The sequence below is a fragment of the Scatophagus argus genome, chromosome 4 (genome assembly GCF_020382885.2).
Source record: "Scatophagus argus isolate fScaArg1 chromosome 4, fScaArg1.pri, whole genome shotgun sequence".
Taxonomy (NCBI): domain Eukaryota; kingdom Metazoa; phylum Chordata; class Actinopteri; family Scatophagidae; genus Scatophagus; species Scatophagus argus.
The window spans coordinates 5812240-5830497 of record NC_058496.1 but is presented as its reverse complement, the minus strand read 5'-3'; the positions used below and the strand labels follow the sequence as shown (position 1 = coordinate 5830497).

Below are 18258 nucleotides of genomic sequence, written 5' to 3'. Positions count from 1 at the left end.
ACATAATTATTAGAAACTCTGTCTTAGTTTGTTTATTTTTGCTGTTTAAATGGTAAAGAAGACTAAGAGATAGCAGCATTATTCACTGAGTTCTCTCACATCTGTGCAGGTTGGGTTTACCTCCTTGGCTCTGCGGGTGTCAAGTATAGAAACAGGGACATGTGAAGCAAAAGTAACGCGAAGGGGGCTGTTTGGGGACATCAGGGTGCAGTGGAAAGCTGGGTATCCTTCAGGACTCGCCCCACCTGGCTTCAAAGTGGGAACTGTCACCCCAAGTTCAGGTAAAAAAGCCCAGGGAATGATTTCTGACAAAGACTCACATACAATCTCAAACAACTTCTTTAATATCTCAAACCACTTCTTGAATATACCACTTCTTTTTAGGTAGTATAAAATTTGAACAGTCAGTGATATGTAATTTTTCCCTATTTTAAATGTTTAGTAGTGTGAGCCTGTTAACCATGAATACCATTTATTTATACATGGACGGCAGTGAGCCAATCTGACTTTTCATCTTCGATCAAAGAATCTACTTTATTCGCTGCAGACCAAACACTCGCAGTCTTATTTTCAAGGTGATACCAAACATCAACATGGAGCAATGGCAGCCTGCATTTTTGACTGTTGGTAATGTGCTCATCTCGTCATATTCAGGCTCACTCACCCTCGCCCATGGAGAGAGGACAAAAGCCGTATCGCTGACAGCTGTTGCTGATGCATCTGACCCGGCTGCGTATGCTATACACCTCACTGCTGCCACCTCCAGCAGTTCTGCAGCCAGTGCTGTCAGGCTCAGGTAATGGTTGAATTCTTTTGCTATTTATACCAACACCTAAGCAGACAATTCACGAATATTATTCATTTAAACCATAAATACAATTTACATATTCACTGATGTTAAATGCAACCTCTGTCTGATGTCTTTCTCAGGTCAGGATTTACTGTGGCAGAAGTGGAGCCATTGGGAATCTACCAGTTTGCCCCCGATTCCCGCCACCTAGTCATTGCAGAGGACATCCAGACTATAACTCTTTATGTTCAGAGACTCTACGGTTTTCGTAGCAACAGCACCCGTCTGTCCTATACAACAGTAGCAGGCAGCGCAGCGGCGGAAGAGGACTTTATTGCAGTGCCAGATGGCCGCCTGGTCTTTGACTCACCTCGCCAAACCAACACTTCCTTCCGCCTTTCAATACTTGACGACTCCCTTTCAGAGGCTGATGAGTACTTTCACGTCAACCTTACAGATGTTCGAGTCCTTACTCCAGACTCAGCTTGGGCAGATACCTCAGCTCGCCTCGACCCACAGCACAGTGTGGCCACTGTCACCATCCTGGCTAGCGATGTGACCGGAGGCTTGCTGAGTATAGGGCCTGAACTGGTCCAGACACCCGAGGACAGGGATGAGGAGACCCAGCAGGAACGGAGGGTAGTTCTGAGGGTTCGCAGGTCCGACAGCGTAGCTGGGGCCGTGAGGGTTCGGGTCCTAGCATATGGAGGTGTGTGTTTGTTTTGTTGCACTACTTTATTGTTGCTTTGCATGTATTATATTGTAATTTACTGTGATGTTTAGAGCTTTGCTTTAAGTTGTGTTGCTTTGCACTTTCACCCAGATGGAAGTACGACACCTCTTCCCTTTACCCTGGAACCTGTTGGGTCCCTCGCAAAGGAGGAACAGGACTTCCGCTTGGAGTCCTCTGTAGTGTCCTTTCAGGCTGGTCAAAATGAGACAGAGGTTATCCTCCTCATCCTGGATGACTCAGAGCCTGAGGGACAGGAAGTCTTCTTCATTTACCTCAGTGATCCAGAGGGAGGAGCACAAATCACAGATAGTCCATACAAGGGCTTTGGAGCTTTCACCAAAATCATTATTTTTGGTAAATGAGAGGAAGAGTCAACTGTTGAATGAATATTTTAAAAAAAGTATTTAGATCTGTTTTGCTTACAGTGTATTCTGGCTATTGAAAATGCAGCATATTCATTTGTTAGCATGTATTCTGGACTCCACCTTGTTCTACTCATAGCACCTGTTTATCTTAAACCCAAGAGTGTCCTTTTGTCTTAATCAAATGGACTTGCAGACATTACGTTACATTACATTATCTCAATGAGTGATCCAGTGGTCTTCTCTGGTTTCATTAATGCCTTTTGATATGCATTGAATGAAGGCTTCATTAGTCTGCAGCTGCTATTTTGAACCCGACTTGTCACATAATCACTGCGGCGGGAAGATTATACTGCATGATTGTATACAATAATGAATGATTATTAGATTGTGAGGTTATGTTGAAATTAATTTGCATTTGTTCTCATCCTTGCCTATGTCCTTACCAGGGAGTGACTTCCATAACGGTATTGTCGGATTTAGTCTTAATTATCTGGTGGGACAAGTTCTGAAAGAGGATTCAGAGAACAGAACTGCTCTCCTCTACCTGCAGAGACAGGAAAACAGGTAATAAAACAATCTTCTGGTTTTAAAACTGATTTAATAACAGATTGTATCCAGGAAAATTAACTTCCACAAAGATGTTTTATTTTTTGTTTATGTTCTTTCTCCCTCTGTTCAGAGCCTTTGAGGATTTGCAGGTCTTTTGGAGAGCTACCTTCAGCAAGGCAACTCTAACTCTTGTCAGCAATGGAGTGAACCTAACCAGAGAGCTGGTGCAGACCTCAGGATCTGCACTTTGCAGGAGAGGAGAGATAATCTGTGCTCTCACTTTGGAGGTCCAGGATGACGAGGTGAGACTCAGGCAGCAAATGTGGTAGAATAATGATCTGTCTTCATCTGTGTATTCATAAGAAATGCTGTAGTGCCTGAAGTAAAACAATCTCTCATCTGTGTTGCCGTAGGAACCAGAGTACCAGACATGGTTCTTGGTGGAAATTTATCGGGTGGGTGCAGGTGCTACCATTAATGAGACCACCCGGTTTGCCAACATCACCTTGTCAGAGAGTGATGATCCACGAGGCATCGTGTACTTTGCTGTGGGCCACAGACTGCCCATCGCCACCTCGATGACCACAAGGCTCAGTCTCCAAGTCTACAGACGAGCAGACACAGCGTCAGTCATGTCTGTACAGTATCGCACACTGGTAAGTACAAAACACAACTGTTGTAGGTGATCTCATTTTTAATTGAGGCCAATATGATTCCATCTATTTTCCAGCTGAAATAAGTTCATTAAGTCAGAGGATGTTTATCCATCTCTGTCTAACTGGATTTCATTGGCCTGACTTACCCACACGCTTCAGCAGACACAAATGTAATGTTGTACTGATGTCATTTGTCTCTTTCATAACACTGTCATTATTTAAGCCAATTAGTTAAACCTTGATGATTTCATGATGCGGTGCTCTGGGTACTATAACCAGCCACTAATACTCGTATATATCAACTATAATGTGGTAATTTTGTCTTCAGTTTCACAGTTATGAAACAATATTTGGAAGTTACTATAGAAACATGATTGGGGGCTTTTTATGTTTCTCAAATGGGAAACCTCTCCAAAGCCTTTTAGAGTTAAATTCAGCCATAGTTAGTTCTATTAGAGATATATTGTAATGCAGAAATGCTAGAAAGATTCGTACCAGAACTATGAACTTTGCTTGATGTACTCCTGATATCATTTGGTAAAACAGAAGGACAGAAACTGAAATGCCTTTAGTAGTTATTTTTCTTTTCTTCTGATGGTGGTCTTTTGAAGATGTCAGTCTGCCCTTCAACCAATTATACTGTTTATATGGATATATTAATGATGGCCATGGTTTGCTGAAGCTCATGATGTGTCCTCCTCTTTTCACCTCAGTGCCATCCTTCTTTTCTGTGAGGCATCATTAGAGATATCTTTCACTACTACATGCAGGTCCTGAGCATGAAATGTTCGGTGGCACTTTCAAATGTGATAGTGGAGATCAAAGTACGAGCATGTCGAGTGCACTCAACAAAAATCAAAAACCTTACTGAGACATATGACCAGGTCACCTGCTTTCATCTCTCAGAACTAAAGCAAGAAGAAAGATTTGATGCATAATAAAAGCTTAGTCCTTATTTGGTTTACGCTATACTTTCACAACATGGTCAACTTCAGATATATATGTGTGTTGCTACTGGAATGCAGAGCATGTGGACGCTGTTTACCAAATGTCTGAAGTTCAGTTGTTTTTTTGTTTCCAGCTTGCATGTTCTTGTCATTTTGTCATGTTATATGCATTGATTGCTTTTCCTCCAGGAGCTCCACAGAGATGAGGTGGTGGGTTCCACCATAATCCGGCCTGCTAAAGCGGGGATGGACTTTCATAAACAGGAGGGTAGGCTAACCTTCGATGTGGGCCAGCGTAACACATCACTGGACATTTACCTCACACCTGATCTCGCCTCATCGTTGCCCACACCAAAGCGTTTTCAGGTGGAGCTTTACAATGCTACAGGTGGAGCCAGAGTGCACCCTCAGTTCGGACTGGCTAACGTGACCCTGGTGTCAAATGCGGCAAGTGAAGCCGTGTGGGTCTTACTGGACCAATTACATCAGCCTCTTGACCCAACTATCTTGAACCAGGTGTTGCAAGGACTGATCAACAAGGTTACTACACCTCTCACTCGTGAGCAGATGGCTGCCGTGCTCGAAGCTCTGGGGAAGGTAAGAGACCGAGGACACAGAGCATTTCCTGTTAACTAACAGCTAAACCATTTTTCTCATTCTCATTGAAGCCGTTACAGTATAGAGATGATAAAATATGATTAAAATGGTTAGTTAGTTTATTGTCCCTTTTGGGAAATTTTCATTTTCACAGATTCTGTGCACACAGATATGAAAGAAACTGCTTACGTACACTGGACAGAGAAACAGACATTCACAAACATATAGCGTTCACTTCAACGATGACAAACTTAACAGATCATGGCAGTTTCATTTATGGGTATTACATAACAAATAGACCTCCAGCACAGTGCAGCATACAGAGACATCTCATAGCAAGTTCTGTCTGCAACCTCAGAATATCAATATCATGATGTCTTCAAATTTCCGTATCAACATATTTGGCCATAAATATATGTATTCAAGAATTTCCCTCCCGGGATTAATAAAGGAATTCTGATTCTGATTCTGATTCTGATATGTGATTTTATGTTTTGCATAATGAGTCATTAATGAAGGAAAAACTAGCTTCTGCATGACTCTTTTTTTCCCCACTGAAAGCTTGTGAGTCAGTGTTGTTGTCTGTATGAGACATACATCACCTCCACTTCAATAGTCCTACAGATCCGAGGACCGATTTGTGATTTTAAAAAGTAACAGTTGTCACTGTTTGAGCGCTGTTATCACTGCACTGCTCTGATGTTAGAGCTACATGCAGTGTTGCACTTGCTCAGCCTCCAGACTAGAGCAGACACCACCTAATTTAATATGACTGAGGGTGCGGGGGACGACACAGGGAGTGGAGACAGGAGAAATGACTTACGCAGCATGCGGATATGTGGCAGCTCGGAGGGAGATAAGAAGGAGACAGTGTAGAAAAAGTGGCTCATTATAAAAAGCAACATTACACTGAGGCTTAAACCAAAGAAAGCGATGGCAGCCGTCAGGATGGCATGAAAAAAAACTTGCAACCAATACTAGAGCAAATTGTTTATCACTGGGTAGTCACTTTCATTCTGTCTATCTCTGTCTGTTTATTCTGACAGGTGCTTGCTGAGGCAGAGAGGGTTCCGTTACAGGAAAGTAGTCGCAATTTGACCTATGACCTCCTGTGTGCCTTGGCCAATCCCAGCAGAGTCGACACCAGAGGCCTCACCCACCTCGCCGAGATGGCCGAGCGCTTTGCGTTCAGCCTCCTCACACGTAGTGAATGTGAGATGTGAGTGTCCGTTCTCAAAAAGCAGGACGTGCTGGAGGGAGATACTCCCCCCGACAACCTTGCCATGCAAAACAATTTTCTTTTTAAATATTATTAGCAAGATTTTGTTACTCAGTATTATAAACGTATTTCTTTGTGTGATTTCTCCAGAAGGGGGACCATCCTGGAAACGTGCCCGTATATGACCATCTCCGCCTTCCAGTGGTACCCCACACAGATCAACGGACACAAATTCAGAGGCCGTAATGCAGACTTCTTCCAGCTCCCAGATACCCTGCTGCCTGTACCGGCAGTCGTGACCGCTGACTGTGGCAACCTCAGCAGGATTCAGCTTACGGAGTTTAGAAGTGAACACTGGTTTCTCACCAGTGATACAACCACTGCTCTCAATGGGAAGGTAGGGAAGCAGTGAGACAGTTACACTTCATTAATCTGCCTCCACTTGTATTGTGTTTTTTTTTTTTTTACTAAAAACAGCAGGTGGCAGTATTATACCAGTATAAAGCCATTAATTTTTAGTTCACTCCAGACCTGAACTCTCCTCTCTTCTTTCCTTTACATATAGGTATTCTCAGCCAGCCTCCAAGACAGAGGGTCACGTCCCTTAGAGGATGGTAATGAAGTGGTGTATCGCATCCACAGCCCTGGACAGCAAGTTAAACCAGGCCGGTCTCTGTGCCTTCTCTGGAACCAGACCACCGCTAGGTAGTCCATCACAGATACACCTATTCAGATGCATGGTCTGCCATTCGAAATAAGCTAAAAGAGGCAATCAAAAATGTTCTTTTTCCAATAATACGACCAAGATAATTTCAGAAATACCTGGTAATAACTAGTGTTTGCCTACCAAGACTTTTTTCTTATATTAATTGTTATTTATCTCAAGTATGTCTTTTATAGCCACTCTCTGATTCTGTACATACCAGTACATGGAGTTTGGCAAGTGATGGGCAAAAGTCCAAGTTCAGCCTCTCTCAGTATGGCCTCTTGGCCCTTGGAGAAGTCACATCTTTCTGTTTCATATCTGCACATTCGGTCTGCTACACTCTGAATCCTCCTACTCAGAGTCGGCTTGTTGAGGACATTCCTGGGGTGTGGAATGGGACTTGGCTAGAACACGTTGTTACAAGTTAAGAATTGGGAGGTCTGGCTTGGCCAGAACAGCTACTTGGACGACGTAACCCGAAAACCAAACAGATGAGAGGACTGATATGAGCAAAAGGTCGAGACAAAGGAGAAGTCACTCACAGGGAAAGGCCGATGCTGCAGTATGACTTTCTTACTGTCAGTGGAACGTCAAAACAAAATAAAAACAAATTATGAAGGATTTTTTGTTCTTTTCACAAACTTCTCAATCTGTTCTTGTCTTTAAGTTTTGCAGCCAAATCCAGCACAGACATGATAGCATCTTTGAACAGTTAAGATGACAGTCAAGGAAACCACCTGAGAGCAAACTGGATATGATGATACAGTCCTGTCCTCTTCTGTCCTCTCCTCTCCTACAATCTTGTCCTCACCTCTCCTGTCTTCTGCGCTTCCCTCTTGTAGCTGGTCATCAGATGGTCAGTACTGCAGGGTTGTGAAAGAGAGTGGGAACTACGTGGAATGTGCCTGCTCCCACTTGTCTATCTACACGGCCTACGCAGAGTTTGCCTCTGTTGTGTCCTACAACGAGGCCTTCTATGCCTCGGGATTTATCTGCATCTCAGGTATGAAACGCTCTTGCTTTCATGTGATTTTCTTCTGTTTGGGCACTGCCTGCTTGCCTTTCTCTTCAGCTTTTTTTTATCTTCCAAATTCCGCCCACGTTGCTGTAAATAGCCACTCTCGATTCAGATTAATATTTGTTCACTTTAAGTCATATTGCTTCTCACTTCTCCCTCTTCAGGCTTTGCATTGGCCATTATATCCCACGTGCTGTGTTCCCGTTTCCCCATGTTTGCTGCCAAACTGCTCACTCACATGATGCTGAGCTGCCTTGGAACCCAGGTACGACAGTTCTGCTCAGTTTTGGATTTTTACTGACCCACAATTTGCATCTTATGAAGGTTATTTGCATGGCCTCAAATGTAGATGAATAGGGAACATTTGCAAATTGATATTGATACCTTAATCTCTCTGTGCTGTAAGGATCAGCAGCTGTCACGCATCAACACAGCTGTAATGCATGCAGCGAAACACACACCTTCACTTTCAACAAATACTGACAGAAGCATTAAAACACACACATATGCTAAAATATTTAAACGTTTACTGACTGTGCACACACACACTCACACAAACACACCCGCACACACGTACACAGGTACTTTCTTGGAAATGTGCATAGACGTGAATACACATCATCGAATGTCGCTGGTTGCGTAGTTTGCGGGCCGGCGCGTCCTGACAACGCAGCCATGCCCCCCCGCACCCGCAAGCTGTCACATAAGCAGTGAGCGAGATAGATATGTGGCTGCAGGTCAGTCTCTCCGCTGGTCCCGACCGTGCCTGTGTGTGTGCGTGTGTGTGCATGTGTGTGCGTGAGTGAGTGCGGGACTGGTAATTTTCCACTGGTTCCCCTCTCTTTGGTTGACAAACATGAGCCACTACTAAAGCAGACTGTCGTTGGGGGCTCGACCTGTTTATGGCCCAGGCAGAGCCCCTGAACCTGAAAGGGTTTTGGATGGAAAATTCCGTCCTGTTCTGATTCCTTGTTGGGACTGTACTGCATGTTAAGGCCATCTTCCTTGGATGCTCACACGTCTGAGGTTGTGCTTTAGTTTATAATCCAAACGGGTGTGTTTCTGTAGACGAAGGCCTGCTCGAAACCCTGAATCTGAAGGCCTCACTCTGTGTGTTCACTGGTAGCAAGCTGTACCCTCTTAATGGTCATGTATGTACTGCTGGAAATATTTTGGTGCTAACGGTGGGTTCACAGTACAGGATGTGCTGAATTAAAATAAACCAACTGACGTCATTGTCTTCATTTAAGTGCGCACTTAATCTTAGATCTGAGATGGCTAGCTGAGAACAGAAAAAGAACACGGCTTCCTCTTGGTTTAAATGCACGGGATGCTTGATGTTTTTGCTTCTCTATCCAGTGTTCTTACTGCCAGAAGTAGGCCAATCAGGGAGACTGAGTGTACCTTCCTGACTAACTCACCCTTAGTTGTTATAACATGCTTGCACAAGGTGATGTGTGCAAAGAACTCAATTCTAAAATGTGATGAACTGTGTTTAGGATTCAGTGATGTGTTCAGTTTTTCTGTAAATCAGCTGCCACACACCTGGAACATGTCATCCCACATCCAGTGTTTTAACAGGGAGCAGCTTTAATTGAGAAGCTACATGAAAAGGGTCCAAAAATGTGTAGGAAAGGTAAGGAAGAATAAAGTTGTGGGTCAGATATTTCAGGTTCTGACAGTGTTCCTATCTGCTCCTTATCTGAAAGGATTTCGCTGAATCTTCAGCTGTCACTCCATGCTTCTGTCAAGTGACAGAAAACGGGGTAAATTTCAGTATTTAGGAAGTCAAAGGTCTTTCAACTTTGAAAGAAGAGAATGACAGAAAGGCACCTGAACCTGTGGATCTCAGCCTTGGTCATGCTTTACCATCAATGTGAACTGTCTGGTCCAGCTCCAGCCACCTCTGACAGAGAGGGCTCTCCATCTCTGCAGGCTGTGGGTTAATTAGTCAGTGACGCTGCTCTCTGTGGGGAGAAAATTAAAGCTGCCGGTTTGATTTATTTCTCCCTGCAACAGCTACAGTCACCTAGAAGCTAACTAGAATAATATTGGACACCTCAGTGAGAGTGTGAGAGTTGAGAGCAGGTGGAGGACACTGAGAAAGTGGAGGCTTGTCATTCATTTTACGTAGTTTTTTGATTTGTTTGTGTTTCAGTATTTTGGCTGCTGTCTTTTTCAAAAATGTCACACCAATGGTAGTACTTACATTTACTTGGTAAACTGCTACTGAAACGAAACCAACAGGAGCATGACTGCAAGCAAGAGAGAAGGCCGAGTGAGCTTTTTGGACAGAAAGGAAGAGGAAAAATCTTTTGGCAGACATACAAGATTAATATGACATCAGCTCTGAATAAATTGCATTTACTTTCTCTTCTTTTCAAGCTCTCCACTAAGCTACATTTCCTCCTCCTTGTTTCCAGACATCACATATCTTGACATCCTCAGATTTGGATCTCTTGTCAAATAATAAATTACAAGACAATAAGCTACCACAACAATAGCTCTATTGTCAGGGAACCACTGAAAACAAGGCCGCAGCAGTGAGAGGAAGATGTTCCAGCTCATCTTCAGTGTTCCCAGGCAACTGTGAGAAGTATAATCAAAAATGAAAACCCGTGAATTATGTACTCTTTGTCACATCATCATCACACACAAAAAATTATTTATTTTTTGTTCAATCACAACCATTCCCTCTTTGTTATCAGCATGATATGTCCATCAAATTTCCTCAGACAGCTGCTGCAGCATATTGTCCATGTCTTGTAACCATGTCCAAAAGTCTATGTCTAGTCTATGTGTGTGTGTGTGTGTGTGTGTGTGTTTGTGTGTGCGCACTGGCCAGCAGTTCGTCCTCCCCTCAGCAAGACAACTGAAGATTGTCTGTGTACAGTGGAAATTTACCCAGTGCATTTGTACTATGTAAGTGAGCCTCATCTGGTCATATGTGTGTATGTCTGTTAATGTGTGTTGAGAGTTTGTGTGTGTGTGTGTCATATTGTCAGGGCTCATCGCACGAGCGACAACAAGGCCCATTTATCTTGAGCAGTCATAATAAAATTCACTTAAAAAAGTGCTATATACACCCTGTATTTAAATCTGAGATACCTCGGACAAAACAAATGTGCATATCTGAATACACACTGCCCACGAAACTCAGATCACACTGTAACATGAGGCAGTGCTCATCAATTATGAATAAAAATTCTGTTGCTGCATAGCCGATTTCTCGCTGAAGAACCATATTTTAGTGTACGGTTTGGCTCTAAAATGATAAAGTGTGTCACCAGATGACCAGCCTGGCCACCAGTTCATTCTCAGCATCCCTACACTATAATGTATCTTTACATGGCGAATAGTCTCTGATATTTAACCTTTAAATGTAAGTTTGAACAGACAATTGCATCATCTTTGTTCACTTATTTCTTTTCCTTTCTGATACAGTTTTTTTTCTCTATGTGAAATTGCCTCGTGTTTGTACAACTTTGCAAGTCTAACAGAATCAAACCCACTACACAACTTTTGTCCTGCATACTGGGCTCTGCTCCACAAATGTTTTCAGTTATCTTGCGTCACCACAGTTTATTCTTAAAGAACAAAAACAACACAGAATATGGTCTTTTCACTGCTTTTCATTTGGATTCCAGTTATATGTGGTCCTAAATGCAATAAAACCATACTGTAAACTGTTCGATTAGGGTTCATGCAGCTTTGCTGTGTCTCCAGGGGACAGATCGCTGCCGTCATGCATCTGCATTCATTTTACCAAAACATAAATCAATACAACAGCAGACTGCAACAAAAGTGATAGATTTTTCTGGATAGAGGCCTCCTGCAAACACAACTAGATGGCTGATGGTTTCAGTTTTTTTGGGGTTTTTTTTTATGGTTTCATTTCTCTTTTTAGTTCTCTCTTCCTTTCTCGTGATTCTGCTCTGAGGGCACTTCGTCACCCCCTTTAAATTCACCCCTTCTCCTCTAGTTTCCATTAAAAAAAGTGGAATTTTTAGGCTTGGCAAATGATACTCCCTACAGTGAATGAAATAGTATTTCCTAACAGGGCATGACATGGGTTACTGGCAGGCTTTCCAGGAAGAAGTGAAGACATGTCAAAGAAGTTATTGTTGGGCTGTAACCCTGTATGCCAGTACCTGTAAAGTCACTAAACAAACAGACAGCTTTGACGGTTTGAGACAATCATTAGCACTACCAGTCACTTTAGTCCTGTTAATTTGCCAAGATATGACTCTATCGAAAGTCATGAAACAGTAAATATTCCCCAGCCGATTGGTGTTAAGTCCTTGTTTGTTAATAGAACTCTCATATGAACTTCTTCAGCCTGGTCAAAATCAAAGTGGGATTTTGGAGTGTGTGTGTGTGGGTGTGTGTGTGCTTAAACACACGTATCTAGGTGCCGGTGTGGGAAAGGAAAATCTCATCTCCATCTCTACTGCAAACAAAACACAATTTGGTTTCTCATCCATTGTAATTAAACAGCCATCCACATCCCAGACAGCCTTTCCCACACACTCAGTGAAGTGTTTACCCCAGTGGTCCCAATGCTTTATTCCAGTATCTGGGAGGTGTTTAGGTGACTCTTACTTCTGGTTATAAAGGATTTCCTGTTAGCTCTGGGACTGCATCCAGCATTCAGACGTCTGCGCCTCAGTCCACAAGCACACACACACACACACACACACACACACACACACACACACAAACACTAACTTCTGTCCCTTCAATACATCACCCACAACTTACGTCCCGTCTCTGAACAGAATAAAGAAGCTCTCTGATTACTGTTGGGATTCCTTAAAGTTCCTGTTTGTCGTCAGCGTGTGTGCGTACGTGGGGGGTGGGAGGGTTGCGTTTGGGACGAGCGTGCATGCAGTTTCTCAGCTCTGCGAGAAAGGGGATGTACACATTGTGTAATCCAAGACCTCTCCTTGACAGCAGAACGAGAGATCAACACAGGCCTTTGTAAATGAAGTGAGTAACACTGTTTTTCCTGCGGAAATTTAAATATTCCCATCACAACCAATCCATCATTAAATCAATAAACAGAGAGAGTTTTTTGGGTGTGTGTGTGTACTTCTCTGGCTTACGTCAGAGAAAATGCTTATCTTATCGTATTTTATGCTTGTCCCCACAAGTGTTCAGAAACAAGACGGAAAAACAAAACAGGGGAAAGAATGAGAAAAAAACACGTGGTGTTTACTTATCTCTCCTCCCATCCACTCTTAGATTTAGACACTATATTTTTCTTCTTTTTTCCAAATGAAAAGGCTCTAAATGCTTTAACAAAAATGTTCTTTGCAGTCATTTTACTTAACTCGTTGGTATTGGGATATCATTTTTGCCTGAAGTTATAATCAAAAAGTAATCAGTGAGATAAAGTATACGGCCTGCGCTTGATAAGATTTTAATGCGGTTCTAAGCTCTTTATGTCTGTCAGCCTGAGTTAATGGCAGGCAAGTGATGGAGTGGTATAAAGTATCAGCAGTCATGGTGTTACTGTGTGTGTGTGCGTGTGTGTGTGTGCGTGTGTGCAGACAGGACAGTTGAGAGGTGAAGACGGCCTCTTGGGACACTCACATTACCCTGTACTGGCCGCTCCAACGCCTTGTGCCTGGTGTTGCCCTGACTCCTCTCTCCTCTTCATCTGATCTGTCAGCAGCATCTTTCCCTTCGCCGTTCCTTGTGACCTTGTCTCTTTAGCCTGATGCTGAAAAATGAGGCTAAACCATACAAACTAATAGCTAATTCTTTGCTAGATTTTTTTTTCCCATCTTCATTTTCCTGTTTTACTTTCATTTGTCTTTCTGCCCCGCTGGCTTTTTTCCTTCTCGCCTCACCCTAACCTTCATTTAACAACATGATGAGTAATGTCGTCGTTTCTATTCTCTGTCTCCTTTATCATTCCGGCTGCTTCCGGACTTGACATTACGAGCTGCAAAACAACTGTCTCACTGTGTCTGTCCCTCCCTCCCCTTCTGTCTCTTGTTCTGCAAAAGTAGCTGGTCACATCCTGTGTGTCTCATCTCTTTGAACAATGACGAAATTTTCATTGCTTTTCTTTAAACTGGACACTTGACTTACTCTCTAAACATTGTGATATCAGCCAGGACCGTTTTTATCATCGACAAATGAATCACTAGTCCTTAGTCATCCTATGCAGTCCTGTGGGGTTTTCTTGTTTCTCAAAATTCACTGCAACGACCTTGAGGTCTATCAGATGTGTCAAACCATTTGTTTGTCTGATGCAAATGCAATGCATTTTGCATTGTTTACCTAAATAGCAGCTACTTCTTCTTAGCAGTAACACCAACTCAGCTGTAAATAGACCATGTGATTTAAAACTGGAGTTGGTAACCAGCAAGAACAAGCTGGATTTAAAAAGTATTCGACCAAAAAAATACAGACATGAACACATGAACACACAGCCCAGTCATTTAAGTAGAGTCAAATAAACTGATTGTTTGGACTTACTACAGGCCTGTAACAGCCACACACCCCAGAGCTTTTGAATTATTGATTGCTGTTAGGAAGTTAAGAGGTTTTCTTCAAACATTACAAGAAATGCTTCTGAAATAAATTGCCAAATATAGCAACCTTACAAAACTCATCAGCAACAATTCATTTTATGCAGACATAGTCAGAAAACCTCACCAGCTTAAGAAGACATTTGCCATTTTCTGCAGATCTATAAAACAATAACACTTCATGTGAAATGTGTCTTGTCCATTTTAGCCCAATCAGCTCCATCATGGTTGGCTGTTGTGTAGGCTTTGTGAAGTAAAGGGGATTGAAGGTGATACTTAAACCTGTCTGTAGTAGAAAACTTATTCAGTCATCTAATGTCAGCTTCACACCATGGTTATGCACTGTCACACTGTGAAATCAGCACCACAGAGTTAAAAAAGCTCCGTTAATGTTAGAGCGTTTGTATACTGACTTCGTGTTTGGCACTTTGAACCTACACTATGGCACAGTATGGGCAAATAATGACAATTTCATCTATGTTGTAATAAAGGTTAACCATCCTCTGTATCTCTCACTCATCTACTGGTGCATAACTATCTTAAAAGCAGCAGTTGTTCATGAATTGTGAATCATGTTTAACTATCATGGAGGTCAGACGTTAGTCCTGTCTGGATTGTATTATGAGGCTGAGATCAGGATTAAACACAACGTGCGTTCCTCTGCTAATCCGAGCCATCCTTGTCAGTCCGGTACAGGCTTCCTACTTGCCATTAGTATGAAACAGGTTACATTCAGTCACTAACTCTCTTCATTCAGTATGGATGAAGGATAATAACAGGATAATGACATGTACCTGTGCAGTGCTGCAGTATTCATAATGTGCAATTACTGCACTTTTGCATAGACTGAGAGCAGTTATGAGTGCATGGTAAATTGGATTAATGGTATTGGTTTTCAAACTGTCCTTTGTGCTGCAGCAGACTCTGACCTCTCTGGACTCTGGATGTTACACTCTCATTTTTGCCAAATGTGTGTTGTCCTAACAGCTGGTGACCCTCGAAACACTTCCATGAACTTTCCTCTGTTTCCAGAAAAAGAACAGTCAACAGGATGCCAGGCTCTGCAGTGAGCTCCTGCCTTGTCTTCTACAACAGCTTAATAAGACACTTTGTGTTGGTTTATTTAGTTCATTAGTCACTTGTTTGTGCATCCATGCTGCTGTGAGACATAAACAGGACACATGTGAGCAAATCAAGATTATCAGATCAGATACAAGTTATCATTGCTGAGTTCTTTCTTATTCCTCAGTTATAAAAGCCCATAAATGAAGATCCATAAAAACATGGATATTCAGCTGCAATGTGCGCTGACGTGTACCACATTTCATATGTAGTGTACATGAAATGTTTAAAAGACTTACTGTGCACTATGCACATCCAAAATCTTCAAGTTATCTAAATTTCATCCAACAAATTTCACTCTCCCTGAGCTGTAACACATCCATGCCTCATTCATTACCCAATTGACTAGATAAATACAATCAACAGATCAATATTTGAGTGTAAAATCCCATACGGCAAGCCAAGCACAAAGGCCTTGTATCATTCTTTAGTTGCTGACATCCCTGTAAGCTTATTTTCGTAGGACAGGCTGATAAGAATTTAAGAGCATGGTGTAGTAAATCAGTCTGAAGTGTAACAGCAGTCATCATTTGTCTCCTTTGAGCCGTACTTCCCAGCTCTCAGTGCAACATCAGGCACCTTTTACCCAATTCTCTGGAGTCATTCAGTTTGTCATCAAGGACTTTATCAAACAGGCTGCTCGCACTGTGAATGATAAACAAAGTGGGAGCCCACATTTGTCAAAGTCCCCTGTATCCTGCTCTATTTTTGGAGTTCGACAGCTTGTCTTGGCAGACCTTTGTGTGTAGAGTGGAGGTTTAGATAGGTGAAAACGTGGTTTACCCCGAAACTGTTGATGTGTACACTGGTTTTCTAGGTTAGTCTGAACAGGACGTTTTTCAGTTGCTGTAACATGCTATATGACACAGCATAGTCACATTAATGCCGTCTGATTTTACCCAGTTTGTATGGTTAATATTCATATTGGCATGAAGTCATTATTTGTCAAGATTCTTTTGATGGCCTTTAAAGCCATTTGAGGTCTTCTTATGCCTGGAAAACTACAACAGTACAGAGAGAACTCTGCAGTGTCAGCTTAATGGTCTAAAATAAAGAATGAGAGTCGCCCAACTTCCTCAAAGAATCAGGAAATGATGAATGGAGGAAGGAAATGGTGAATGGTGATCAAATAAAACGGTATCTATAATAAGGTCTTTTGTTCTTATCAGCAAATTGTAATCAGTCCAGTTTGTTGGTCCTGATTCTCAGTCTTATCCTGACTATGTTTCAATTATTAGAACTTGAGTTGACGACAGCGGTGGGCGCGCCGCTGATGTAAGCATTTAAAACATTAAACACAAGGCAAACGTGCACAGATAAACACATGCATACACATAGTCCAGCTCAAAATGCTAAACGTACACACAAATGTTGTCCATAATGTCGAGTAACAGATCCAGCTCCATGATGTCATAGTGATGAAACACACATTCATATGCTCTCTTTCATTAAGACATAAACAGACATAAACATACAGAGATGGCCATATGTGCACATACCCACTCATTTAGCCCACTCCACCCAACACACACACACACACAAACACAGAATTCATGGCCTTCAGGTCTTGGCCACTTTGACCTGTAGGGGTCACTGTAGCTCCACCAGCCAGAGCCAAGTTCAACACCAAATGTGAATGAAGTGTCTGATCAATGGCTCCCCTGAGCGCTTCTTTTTATGATGTGAGCCTTTTTGAAGCACACTAAGAAATTGCTGCTCTGATGTCCAGACAGAAACAATTTGAGTCAAATCCTCCTTCTGTTATTCCTTGAATGAATCCAACTGTGAAGATGTTTAGGATGTAAACATCTTTCATCCTTGGTGCGCCCAATCTGACCATACAATCAAGAAGCTCTCTGGTGCAGATTAATCTGTGTAGCTTGATACAAAATTATAAAAGTCTTTGCAGTTAAATTAGAACTGTAGAATCAAGGCAAAGTCTTTCATTGCACTAAGTTAGTCTAGGTTGATCAGTTGAAGAAGGTCAACTGAGACATTAGGCAGTGCATGATAGTACAGCTGTGCCACTAATTAAGTCTAAATCACACAGTGAGGGTCCAAAGCACAGTGTATAGCAGGTTTGTGTGAAGGAGCAGCATGAATGGAGCATACAGTATTTAACTCGATCAGACTCCACACAAATTGATTGGCCGTACAGCCACCCATTGACTGACGCTGAGAGCTGCTGCAGATGAGCCAGTTTGAGTAGAAGGGATCTCTCCTGGATCGATGGCCTGCTGGACAGCATCGAATGAGCCTGCTTCAGTGGGTCTGTGTTTCTGGTTTCTGTGGGCTTTCTGATCAGTGTGATCAGACTTGCCCTCATCGTTCTGCTGATTTGTTGAAGCATGAAAGTACTACCGATCTGTTGTAGTGTTGCATCTGTATGTGACGCAACAGGTCACCATAAAAGATATATTTGTACTTTCTCATGAACACAACTTACATGTCATTTAACTCACATGGCACTTTCAGAATCACATCAGCACACTTGTGCACATGCAAGAAAGACCATTAGACCATTGCTCCTCTTTTCTCTCTTTGCCTCAGATTCTGAAATGATTGCATATGAAAATGGAGAGATGGCCTGTGCTATTGATTGAACTAAAGTCCTTCATTGTTTGTGCTTCTCGCTGAGAAGGGCCTTGGAGCCCATGAAACCTAAAGCATAGAAGCATAAAGCATGCATGTTCAATGGTCAGACCATGGCAGTAGAAGTCTATTTGTGGCTTGGTGCACACCCACGGTGTGCATGCACTGAAGCACATATGCACACACACATAGGTTTGTGGTAGGGCAAAGTAGACCCTCTGAGTGTGTGTGTTTAGGGAGCTGACCTTGAGCAGCTGTGCTTTTACTGGTGTGTGTTTGTGTATGCACATGACTCCATGTGCGTGTTAACTGTCTGCTCTCCACGCCAGATGTTGAGGAAGGAAATTCAAGAGGCTTCTCAAAAGCAGCCCCGTTGTGATTGAAAGCAGCTGCAGGTTTCCAGCAGCAGAGACTCTGTGACT

The 18258-nt window shown here is 42.5% G+C and overlaps 1 protein-coding gene across 1 annotated transcript in view; it reads left to right on the top strand.

Moving 5' to 3' along the window:
* adgrv1 (adhesion G protein-coupled receptor V1) overlaps positions 1–18258 on the top strand; it is a 105316-nt gene that overhangs the window by 53010 nt on the left and 34048 nt on the right. The window contains exons 76-88 of the mRNA XM_046387083.1: positions 110–281; positions 655–796; positions 931–1499; positions 1614–1877; positions 2335–2452; positions 2568–2739; positions 2851–3093; positions 4230–4637; positions 5684–5856; positions 6007–6253; positions 6422–6561; positions 7405–7565; positions 7745–7845. Coding sequence (XP_046243039.1) covers positions 110–281; positions 655–796; positions 931–1499; positions 1614–1877; positions 2335–2452; positions 2568–2739; positions 2851–3093; positions 4230–4637; positions 5684–5856; positions 6007–6253; positions 6422–6561; positions 7405–7565; positions 7745–7845 — 2910 coding nt within the window. The remainder of the gene's footprint in view (positions 1–109; positions 282–654; positions 797–930; positions 1500–1613; positions 1878–2334; positions 2453–2567; positions 2740–2850; positions 3094–4229; positions 4638–5683; positions 5857–6006; positions 6254–6421; positions 6562–7404; positions 7566–7744; positions 7846–18258) is intronic.